The sequence below is a fragment of the Calidris pugnax genome, unplaced genomic scaffold (assembly GCF_001431845.1).
Source record: "Calidris pugnax isolate Ruff unplaced genomic scaffold, ASM143184v1 scaffold49, whole genome shotgun sequence".
Taxonomy (NCBI): domain Eukaryota; kingdom Metazoa; phylum Chordata; class Aves; order Charadriiformes; family Scolopacidae; genus Calidris; species Calidris pugnax.
This window is the reverse complement of record NW_015090798.1, coordinates 2,512,940-2,525,207: the sequence shown is the minus strand read 5'-3', so window position 1 is coordinate 2,525,207 and position 12,268 is coordinate 2,512,940. Positions and strand designations below refer to the sequence as shown.

At 36.9% G+C, this 12,268-nt stretch overlaps 1 protein-coding gene across 1 annotated transcript in view; it reads right to left on the bottom strand.

Moving 5' to 3' along the window:
• The window catches only part of SLIT2 (slit guidance ligand 2), a 454,506-nt gene that overhangs the window by 261,799 nt on the left and 180,439 nt on the right, over positions 1 to 12,268 (bottom strand). The window contains exons 5-6 of the mRNA XM_014937040.1: positions 10,883 to 10,954; positions 9,589 to 9,660 (exon numbers count right to left, since the gene is read on the bottom strand). Of these exons, the coding sequence (XP_014792526.1) occupies positions 9,589 to 9,660; positions 10,883 to 10,954 (144 nt within the window). The remainder of the gene's footprint in view (positions 1 to 9,588; positions 9,661 to 10,882; positions 10,955 to 12,268) is intronic.

Here is a 12,268-nt window from a genome sequence, read left to right as displayed (position 1 = left end):
AAGGTCAAGGCGGGTGATCCCCTCTACTCAGCACTGATGAGACATCTGGAGAGCCGCCCTCAGTGCTGGACTCCCCACTACAAGAGAGACATGGACATACTGAAGCAAGTCCAGAGAAGGGCCATGAAGATGATGAAGCAGCCGGATCGAAGCACCTGTCACAGCAGGAGAAGTCGAGAGAGCTGGGACTGTTTAGCCTGGGGAGGAGAAGGCTCAGAGGGATCTCGATGTGTATAAATACATCATGTGTATAAATACATCACATGTATAAATAAGTGATGCACCTCCTTCTCAAGTAAGGAAGACTGAGCCAGACTCTTCTCAGGCGTGCACAGTGAAAGGACAAGAGGCAACAGACGCAAATCAAAAGACAGAAAACATTTAAACATAAGAAAAGTCTCTGACTGTGAGGGTGGTCAAACGCTGGAACAGGTCACCCAGAGAGGCTGTAGATTCTCCATCGTTGGAGACATTCAAAACCCGACTGGAAACAGCCCTCAGCCACCTGCTCTGATCGACCTTGAGTTAATCAGTGGCGTGGGACTAGACAATCTACAGAGCCTCCTTTAAACCTCTACAATCCTGTGAGGCCAATTCATTGGATTTTATCCTACAAAGTGTACCACAAAGAAGGGAACAGAAGTTATAAAACCTCCATAAAGTAACACAGGATCAAGTATCAGATGAAGCAAGGAAGATCTTTGACAACACTTGGGATTACTTCCAAGTGAAAAAAATATAGGCAAAGAGGGGAGGGGAAGTTGACCTACTGGATGGAATTTAACTAGCGTTTGGGCAGACTGTTTAGAAAGGCAAGAAGGGCCTGCAAATAGTCTACATAGGCTTGTAACTGTCTTTCTGGCACCAAGTTACCACAGTGAGTCTTCATTCAAGTATTTCTCTGCAGCACCTGTACAGGCATCCTGCCAAATCAAGTCAGAAAGGCTGGTGTGTCTTAAAAAAAAATTAAGGGAGACTTTGCCACTTTGTATTTGATTATCAGTCTAGACTATTATTAAAGACAAGCCACCACAATGTACTGCATATTATGAAGGAAAATAAAACATTTCTTCTTCGTCAGAATAAATGAGGTAATATAACAGTATGAGTCACTGAAGTGGCAAATCCCTCATACATTTTGGAGTTTAACTGTAAAATTCCAGACAGAACTGTGGCTTCTGTAGTTAAAACAAGGAGCATAAGAGATGCTCTCTAAAATATATTATATTAAAAGGTAACGTACTATGACAACTCAATTTTTACCATCTAACATTAAATCTGGTTGGGACTTTTTGTTGTTTTGTTCTTTTTTTTTAAATATTGAAATGGCTCTGCAACAGATAGATATGATTTTTGAAGAGTAAAACTAAAAAGTATAGCTTTCAGTTTAATATCAGTGCTCTATAGCATCAATTTAAAATAGATTCCAAAGACTATTTGAAACTAAAACATTGACACAACAGTTCTGTAGAATCAGATTTGGTTTCAACATTTTGCAACAGTGCAAATTACCCATTTCAGAGGAAGCAAGAAAGACGAGCATCCAGCAAACAGTGTCACAAAGGATGAGCACAAAACAGATGTGGGAAAAATAAACAGCCTTCCTGCCCTGGAATTTGTAAAAAGGTCTGCAAAGAGCAAACAGGACTTCTCACTGCAATTTGACTTCTAGACCTATAAAAGGAGTCCCATGAGAAAAGACACTCAGATGAATAAAATATACTAAAAATAATAGCAAACATTTACAAGGCTTTTAAAAGAACATCACTCTTGGACTTCAAGTTTTATCAACATTTTGTAGCATTCTGCAATGAAAGCACAGCTAGATGAGCGGATTTTTAAAATGCAATTAGAACACTACATCTTCTTAAATACTGTCTTCAAAGACAGCCTTTGTCTATTTCTGGTTTACCAGAAAATTTTATAGAGAAGATATTTGAAGTTGCTTTGACAAAAGTCTGCTAATACAGAATAATTACTCTGGTAATTTTTATTATTATTTTTAAACTATAAATACAGGTGCCCCAGTACAATTCACGTATGATAGTCTCGCATTCCTTTGGTAAGTGATTAGCACCGCAGGCTTTGTGGTCTCCTCCTTGTTCTAAGATGAGGAATGTGCTGTGCATTGCCCTTAACTATGTAGGATTAACTAAGAGAAGGATTTTTCACATCCGTGATTAACAAGGAATAACTGTTCACTCCCTTCAGGGGTGTTCAAAAACGTATTCTTTACCTAACTCATTATTCTTCCACTACCTATCATAGGTATGCTAAGGTATTAACCCTTCAAACGCTCATATATTCAGATGGAAGCCAGACAGGTGATTAAGTAGCAATGCTTTAAGGGGGAGAAAATCAAAACATCAGGAAGCCTTAAAAAAAAACAACAAACAAACAAACACAAGCACATGAATTAGCACCTCAGGTTGTGGGCAGTCCAACCTAGACCTTCTTGGCTGCAGCAATGAGAAACTGTTCAGAACGTACCTCAACCGAAAAACTAATTCTCAGGCTTCAGTAATGAACTTGCACACCAAAATAACGACCGGGATTCAGTGAGAAAAGAAACTGGAGACTAACTTCAAACTGAAGAGCTAAGAACTCATTCTAAGAGCTCAGTACTATTTCTCCCCCCCCCCCCCCAAAAAAAAAGCTGCTTTCATTGATACTCTGTATATTTAAGCACAACAAGATGAAATATCAGTCATTTATTGGCTGTTGTTTTAGCTATGATAGGAACACAAACGATTCCCCAAACAGTAGTGGTGACTCCACTGCTAACATGGCATTTTTTCACCAGGGGTCCTAATATTCCACATTCGTCTTTAAACTTCACATCTAAGCCTCTACATTAGGAAAAAATAATCAGATTTTGCTTCAGTTAAAGCTGTCTATTTTTACGATGCAGTTTTGCAACTTTTGGCATTTATTCCAGAAGTCCCTGCTCAACTTTCGTCATGTAGCATTGTTGAAATGAAATCTGGGAGGTTTAATGCTTCTTTTCTGCAACTGAAAGGGCTATATTTTATCAGAGGTTCAAAATTCAGAAAGAAAAAGTTCAAACCAAAATTAATTATTCTGGGATTAACTTACTGACTCATTTCAAATTTAAAGAATCACAAAAAATCCTGCCATTCCTCTTTTAAAAAGTTACTATTTTCCTACTTGGAATTTACATTTTATGGATAGATCTAGTCAAGTAATTGGAATATAACTGCAGTCTCATGCTGCATATCAATACATAATCAAAAGTTAGCAGATAGGTTTATTTTAATCTCTGGAAAGTACATTTTATCCCATCAGCGATACAGTAAGTCTGCAGTCTAAGAAAGAACATATACTTAATATAGTGTGGCACTTTCCTAGACTGGGCAAGAGGAGCAGTACTAGTTTATCTAGTCTATTTAGAAACAACTGCTAATTCCCTCAATGCCCAGGCCTGACAGGCAATATTGCCCAAGACAGGCTGTATTTGTTTCTTGCTTAGATGGAACATTTTATTTCTCAGTTCAGCCTGCTATGCATACCTTTAAGATGAGATGCTCTGTAAAACACCATCTATTCAGAGATCACAGTAACTCATAAGTGAGTTTTGGTTTTGTAATTTCAAAACTAATGCTAATACAGCCTAACAGTTTATCACATTTATCAGACTAGGTTAGAGCCCAAACAGGTAAGTTTGACCATGTAATATGTGAAACACAGCTAAAAACTACTGTTCTACTGAATCCCATTTAGCATCTTTGACAAGATTGACTCCTAAGTATTGAGGTGAAAATTAAGTCCTTGCTGCAGAAGCTGCAAACACAGCAGTTTCACGTATAGATTTATATCCAGAAAAGAAATCCAAGAATTACTCAGTTTGTTTACTAAGGAGACAAAAAACCCTTTTCCTTCAAACTATGTAGTTGAAATATACTTCTGCTTCTGTGCTGTGACACATCTACAAGTTTCAAAGTCTTCACCCACAGCATAAACAAAACTTTAAAAATTTTCATTTCTACTCAAACACTCATAGGCACACTCCTAAGTAAATACTCTCTTTGTCTTAAGTTTCAATAACTTGTTTTAATGTACTTGGGAAGATAGAGCCCCAATAAATAGCAAGTACAGACAATTCTTCAGCTTGTAATTTTAGAATCGTGTTGTACAAATTTAGAAAAATGTATGAACTGTAACAAAACATTTAATTCTTGAAATACTTCTTTCTCCATCATTCAGTGATACATTGTAAGAAGCGTGAAAATACAACATAAATAGCTTTCAATTTAAAAGCTATTTCAAGTACCAACTTGAAGTTCAACCCTTACAGCATTCTTTTCTTGAACTCGGGATTTCAGCTTACTCGTACCATATAGCTCGGGGGGGGCTGTTTTTGGGGGGAGATACAGGGTATAAATATTTAGCTGAGATATTAGCTCAAAAGCTGTACTTTTTGTACAGTCTGTAAGAGAAACATTTTACCTCCACACGAGTTTTCAGCAAAAGTAGGTTTTGTGTTTGTTTAGAGTTTTTTTGTTGTTTGTTTTTAAGTCTACACAGATAGCTCTTTAGAACTATTAAGACAATAAATTGAAAATTTGGAATTAAATTCCATTAATTCGAGTATCAAAAGTGTAGGGGCTTGGCCTGGAAACTTTCTAGGCCACACAAGTAACCTTTCTCACAAGAGTAATCAGTGGGACTACTCATGCAAACCAAGTTATTCACGTGGTAAATGTCTGCAGAATCAGACTCCAAATTAGCATTTTAGGGGCATACTGCTGCCTCAATGGATTATTCACAAATACAGGAAGAAAAATGTGGGTAGTTTTCAAACGATTGCTCTAACCTCTTCCTATTCTGACATTTTTTGGATGTTCAGCATAGTCTCAGAATGATCATAGCTGGCACCTCAACTACTAGACACAGAAAAACTGTAATAAAAAACGATGTTCCTGTCGGCCAAAAAACGTTTATTCCTAAGTAAAAAGGTAAACTGCTTTGCTACGTAAACAAGTGAAGAGTATATTTTGCCCTCAAAATCTGACTGCATAGTATTTCTGGAGTACAAAGAACTGTAAGGAAAATTTAGACTTAAGCAGCTTATAATAGAACCAGTTCAACCGACTATAGCAGCTGTCTTCAACCAAATTTTATAGGTCCCTCCAGATGACAATAGCTTGTAAATACACTGGGATACTTTGACCAGTAGCTGCAACACCACAGAAGAAGGTGGTCTTGGGGATAACAACTGATCACACTTTTTAAAAGTCATTTTTAAAGCTGTGTCTAATGAAAGTGTTAGTTTTCAGAAATTGGAGATTTTAGTTTATCTTCATCTTGTTTTCTTAAGAAGCTATTTCAAACTATCATAAACATTGCACCCAAGATGACAGCTTCAGAAAGAAAGAAGAATCAAGTGTTTAATCTCTATTCTCAAAAGGATTCACTTTGGAAGGGTTTGTCTCCCATAATAAGCAGTAGAAAGAAAGAAGAATCAAGTGTTTAATCTCAGTTCTCAAAAGGATTCACTTTAGAAGGTTTTGTCTCCCAGAATAAACAGTGGTCTCTGGAAATTCTTAAATGTTGTGGAAATTCTCCATGCCTTGACTCTTTGTGCCTTCCTGCCGTGAAGCATACTGAAACCCACCACAGATACATTGCTGTGGTCTCAGACAACATTAATAGGTCACATCTCAGTCCTTCCTTTATGGGACCTACCATGTGCTGAACGGCCATGTGTCCTTTAAGGCCCTACTCACAGGGACAAGGGCTCATTATACAGGTTTCTAGTAGATATAGAAAGTCTTGCAGATGTTAAATACAGGAAAGTCAAGATCATAGTTAATTTGAGAGTTTTTGACACTGCTTCAGGATGTCCACAAAGGTGCAAGCTGTCCCACTGACTGAAAAAAGGCTGCGTGTATTGAAGTGCAAAGAGGGTTGTTTCAGAAGACAGAGCATCTATACCACACAACAGACCATGTCATTCAGCCATCCACAATGCAGGCTGTGAAGAAAGCCATACTCATGGCAGACTTCCTACCTCAGACAGTGCTGTACCAAACTGATTGGGACCAGGGCTCCCCTTAAGAGCTGAGCCTTCAGCCAAGGTTGTGGTGTATACCCATTTATTTGACCGATGACTTTTCAGAGAAATATCCAACTAAAAGACTTACAGCAAAATCACCTTCGGCTTCACCAGAGTCTCTCCAGCAACTAAAGCCTCCATAAACTTAACGCTTATCTGACTAAGTTGTTAATTTCCACCCTGTTTTCCCTCCCAGCTCCTATGTAGTAAGTAGGTACCACTATATGATCACTTATTGCCAAATGAACATCTTCACTTTAAAGTTACAGCAGGGCTGCTGTAGTAACAATCACTTGTTAGAGCAGTATTTGTTGTGGGTTTGGTTTCCACTGCACTTCTACAATTACACTGGTGTGACATAAATTCCTCTTATGGAGCATATTGGGTACATACTACTACATCTATCTACTGTACTGATTTGTCGTTGCTTAACCAAACTATAGGAAAAAGACTTCTATCCACCTGAGAGGTATATGCAGATTTAATCAAATCATATCTTAAGGAGGTCTCTTCTGAAAAGAAGGTTGAGAGTTTTTTCTCTCAGATTAATTTTGCAAGTGCTTCAGGTCTTCACTTCCCTTAGAGGGAGCTGAGGACATTCAGTGTTTTGCATGATGAGAGCTACAAATGAGTATTCACGACGAGTAACTCACTGATCAACCAAACACTTCCTTGGAAATCAAGAGTAACTGGTCTAAAAAGAAATGATTTTATAACTGATATTCCAGTTGAAAAACAAACAAAAAAGAAAACCTAAAACACTTCACCTAGAGAGATGGATTTATTTTATTTTTTTTTCCACCAAAGGGAAACTACAGTGAAAGTCTGTTCTTCGCATTAAAGAGAGCACTGAACTACAGGAAACACGTTTTAAAATTCAGCCTGTATGCACTAGCACCAGATATTCCAACATAAGAAATATTACATATAAACAATGTTATAAACCAAATTCAGTTTCCTTCAGTTGCAGTAAGTTTCGCTTATACCATCCATTGGCACGCTGAAAGGACTGCACCAGGTATTCTTTGACAGTAGCCTGGCACCTAGCACTTCCAGTGGAAACCTGACATCCTACACTTATGCCATTGAAAAAAAAAAATAAAGCTTTAAAGTGCTTGCTATTTAATGTATAAAAGAAAATACTTGAAGGAAGTATCCACAAGTTTCCCGAGAAATCGTTTTGAATTTCAGAATCCCAAGGAGATGAATTGGCTGTCAGATAACAATGCGCCTTCATCAGATGGACTTGGCAGTTGTAAACAAGAGGAATTTTCTCAGCTTTTCCTCACAAATATGAAATATTTGCTCTTAGCCAACAGCTGGGGCGGTTTAAAGACATCCTGCATATATATTCAAATTACAAGTCACCCACACACCTAACACTGACTGAATTCCAGCAAATTAAAGAAACTCTGACAAGGACTGGAGCAGATGCAAAATAATTCCAAAGACAAAAGAGAATCTAACTTTGTAGGTTTAAATGACTAAACTTTCAAATGTCATAGTTTGCCTGCTGACGGGTGAACAAAAATAACCCACAAAAGTGGCCACAATTATCAGAACTTCTCTTCAGAACTATTATATTATGTAAGTGGAAAATATCTATTGTTTTCCAAAGATTTTACAGATTTATCAAGCAAAAACCAGAGGAAAAACAAAAAAAGAAAACGCGATGGCAAAATGCAAATACATCAGATGATTAAGTTTTAACTACTACAGTTCCTTTTTTTTTCTAGTATTGTAATTCTATACTTCAGAAATCTTACCATTAAATGCCCCAAAATTATGATACAAGTTAAAATAATTTTTGAGATACTGTTAATAAATCACATAACAGGATCTTGCTTCAAGATAATCAAGAAATACTGTTTTAAAACTTAGCAACTATTTGGTATCTCAGTGTCAAACCACATTCACAGTGAAAGCACGGATCTTTTAATGTTTATTAATGTTTCATGTATGTGTACTTACTTTTGCAATACAAACTACACTGTTTAGTTTTTTTAGCTAGAGCCTATAAACCAAATTTAGGAATGTGTATATATTATTCCAATATATCCCTCAGCAGGAGAAGCTGTACTAAATCCGTATACTTTGTACAAAGTTTAAAACACATTGTAAAAAAAGACTTGCATTAAGTGTTTTAATACAACTTTGAAAAAAATCTGACTTTGATTGTTCTTAGAAATGCAATCTCATTAAAATTTATTCAGAAAAAGTTGCACTATGTAATAACACTTTCAATTTTTAGGTGAAAAAGTTACTTCTGTTTATTTGAAAAAATAAGGTAATTATCTCAAGTACTTGATATTGCAATTGTTATAGAAATATCATCACTACACTGGTGGGTTAGTAAGTTTCTTGAATAGTTTTGTGTATATGACCAACCTAACCATAATGGTTTGTGTTTTTTTTTTTGTTTTGTTTTAAACACACAGCAGCTGTGGATACAGAGCACAACTATAAAACAAACAGAATATTTAGGCCAATGCAGCTCTTCAATGGAGTAAAGCAGAAATACCTTTAAGAAGTTAAAGCAGCAGCAACAAATGAAAAACTAAACAAGACCTGTGAGGCACGCTTAAAAAAAAGGTGACATAATGCAAATGCAGCAACTAAAATGCCTGACAACGAAGACACAACTCAAGTTCTACATGAATACATTAATACAGTGGTGTTCTTAGACTGTCCTGGCTCCAAATTGAAACTATATCCAACAATCAGCGTCCTGCCTTTAATGAGTCAGATGCCCCGAGTTGTACAATCCATTTTAGAAAATTATTTTCATTTGAGGAAATGCAACAAAATAAGAAGGTTCATACCAAAAATTAAGCAACCCTTACAAAAAGCTAAACCAACTTGAGAATTACTCATTTTCCATGTCCTGCTCCAGCCAAGCAGGTGTTTGCACTTACAGCTTCACCAGACAAGATCCTCTCATCCCTGCTCTATCCTCTCAATCTTTTTTTAAGTCCAAATTCAATTAATTTTTGAAAGCTAACAGTTCATATTTTTTCCTAAGCCTTTGAAAAAGCTTTGATCATATAAAAACTGAAGTGGAATTCAATTACTGCTTTCATACATAACAAGACAACACTTTATAACTAACAGTTACTTCTACTAAGACATAAGACACTGTATAACACATCCAACATCTCCAAGACTAACATCTAACACTGTACCTCAGAGAACAGGCTTTTTTAGGTGTATTCACGTTTGGAAGAGTCATTGTGTATTCAAGGGAAAATATTTGATGGTATTCAAGCTATTTCCTACAAAATAATTGCAGTTTACGCTTCAAATCTGGACTGCTCATGAAAGCTCCCCCCCCACCCAAGTCCCATGCACACTCCTTAAGAATTCCCTACTTATCTTGTGTCTCAATAAGGATAGATGTCCAAGTTTAAAAAAGTAATTAAAAAAAAAATCAGAGGCCCGAGTGCCTTAACACACAACTAATTTGATAAAAAACAGATAAATATTCTCATGCATTTAAAATTAAAAATACTTACAGCCTCTCCAGTTCTTTTAAATCCTGGAATGCTCCTCTCTCGATAGTACTAATCTTGTTCTCCATGAGCTGACTGAAATATAGAACATTTCATATATAAGTTTTAGTAGCTCCAAGATAACTTGCATTAACAGCATTAACAGCAGTCATTTAAAGGCAATCACATATTCATTAAAACATTACAACAGTTATTCTAGTGACACCCACTTTAACCTTCTGGACCCCTGTCACCAACCCTTTACACGGGCTCATACGCCCAAAAAGGGGAAAACTAATTCTCATTAAAAAAATAGGAATAGATATTACAATTGCTCATCTACTTTAAGAGTCCCAAGTTAAAAGGTTACACATATTCATACATGCTGTGTGTACACATGACCACAGATCAGTGCTCCTCGGCAAGTTATAAGATTCCAGTTGAACAATATGAAGGGGTATTAGTCTCACATGAGAGTAACAAAAAAAAAATAAATACAGAACTGTGGTGTTGGGCAAAACCATCAGTGAAAGACTGCACAGAGATTTTAACTGTAACAGTAGGTTTGATTTGTAACAAAAAAAACCAAACACTAAAATAAAAGTTACTACAACAAGATACTCTGTTTCAGAGACAAACGGAAAAGGGTTTTACACGACCACTTGCTCAAAAGGAATAGCCTTAACAAATAAGCTAAGTAAATTCTGCAGTATTTTAAACTTGGTATTAGTGAGATATTTTTCCCAACAAAAAAAAGAAAACCCCATAGAATTTTAAAAGCTTAATAATACTTGAAACAAAAGCATTTAAAAAGAAAAAAAAAAAAGCCCAACCAAATCATTCCTTCCTCAAATTCACTGTTAAAGTGTTTCCTTTTAGCCCAGAAACTATAGAAAAGCACTAATCATCACCTGGGACTTGCTTTTAAATTCAGTAAAGGAATAACTTTTTTTCCTTAGTGAATTCTCTCAGGTTGAGAGTACCCACTTTCTGTGTGAACTGTAAGTTTGCTAACTTTAAAACGAAGCCACTCCAACAGTTATTCAACTGATTTAGCAACTCTAACTTGTAAGCTACGTGCCAAATTAAATCCTCAAGCTCCACAACCTTAAGGAGAGATTGAAAAATATAAACAAATTATATTTAAGGCAATTGCTAACTTATTAATATCAGTGTGTAACACATGGGAGAGGGGCTGTAAGTTCAGATGCAGTAGCACAATAGTTAAAGCGATAACTCATTCATCTTATAAACTGAAAGAAAACTAGCTCAGTAGCATCAGTCCTAAAAAGTATTGGTGATAGAAAAAGAAACTTACAGAACTCGAAGGTGCCTTAGACCAGCAAAGTCGGTCTTGGTGATTCTTGTGATGTTATTTCCATTAAGATCCCTAAGAAGAATAATTTATAAGCAGCAAAATTAAAACACTCAAAAGTTATTTTTAAATCGTTTTGTTTGTTTTCATGGGTACAGCATCTCCAGAAATTTGGAGATGTAAACGAACTTAACAAACCATTCCCGCAACTAACACTGTGCGGGTTCCTGATTTCCAAGCGACTGAACGAAGGTTTATGTTGAAAGTCGTAGTTTCAAACTTTGTAATAAGAGACCCTTACAAAGTCGGTTCAGCCTGCCATTATAAAGCTCACATTTATCTCTAACAATACAGAAGAATCAAAACCTGTCTGAACGTGGTTATAACTGCATTTAGAAAACCACTAAAGTTACTGTATATATATATATACACACTACAGTATTTGTTTGACTGATAGTTATAAAAACTAAGTAAGTGACTGAAACCAAGATAGTTTCCCACATTTTTAAGCAAGTTCCAGCTTCCATAGTTTTGCCACAAAGGCAGAATAGAGCTTAACTTCCTATAGCAAGCAGTTGCTTTCAAACAAACATGAGGCTGTTGGAGGGCAAGTGATGGGAAACGTGATTTTATAAAACCTAAACTCTTCACTTGCCGCACAGGAAGCTCATACTGGCTGCAGAATGTGGAGGGCAATCACAAGTCCCGGATAACCGTATTTAGGCCCTAAAATTTCTGTTCGTACTTCAGCATTACTTTCTCTTCTGGAGCTATATGCCCCTTTTTTCAAAACATTTTGGGAATCAAGATATAAAATTCCCTCCCTTCCAATCGCTACAAATAAAACCAAACTTTGCAATTCCTGAGGTGAGCCATGAGGAAGTGGTATTTCATGGAAACTCCCCTAACAATCACAGCTCATTCCCAACGTATTTAGGAAAAACCTAAAAAAAAAAAAATAAAATAATGAGTATTTTTGGGGGGGTGTTTATACCACATGTGGCCAAAAACACCACTGTAAGGAAACCGCACAAACCTGAGCAGAAACCAGTGTTCCCTGATAACTCCTCCTGAGTGAAATTCATCACTGGAGACGTGCGTTGGGCACGCCAACATTTAAATGACTTATTAGAGAGTAAGAAATAACGCGCTCGCCTCTTCCACTCTTTAGACCCTCCTGAAAGGCAGCCTGATATGATAAACCCCCGACCACATGCTTGCCCTCTCTCCAGACTATAAAATACCCTTTGCCGGAGGGTACAGGAGGGGTCTCAAAAGGCGGATATGGGGGCGAAAAATCACGGTTAAGGCACAACTTGGTGCCGTGCGAGAGGCAAAGGGGCTGGGAACACCCCAGCCCGCCCTCGCCCAAAGGCAGCAAGACCCGCG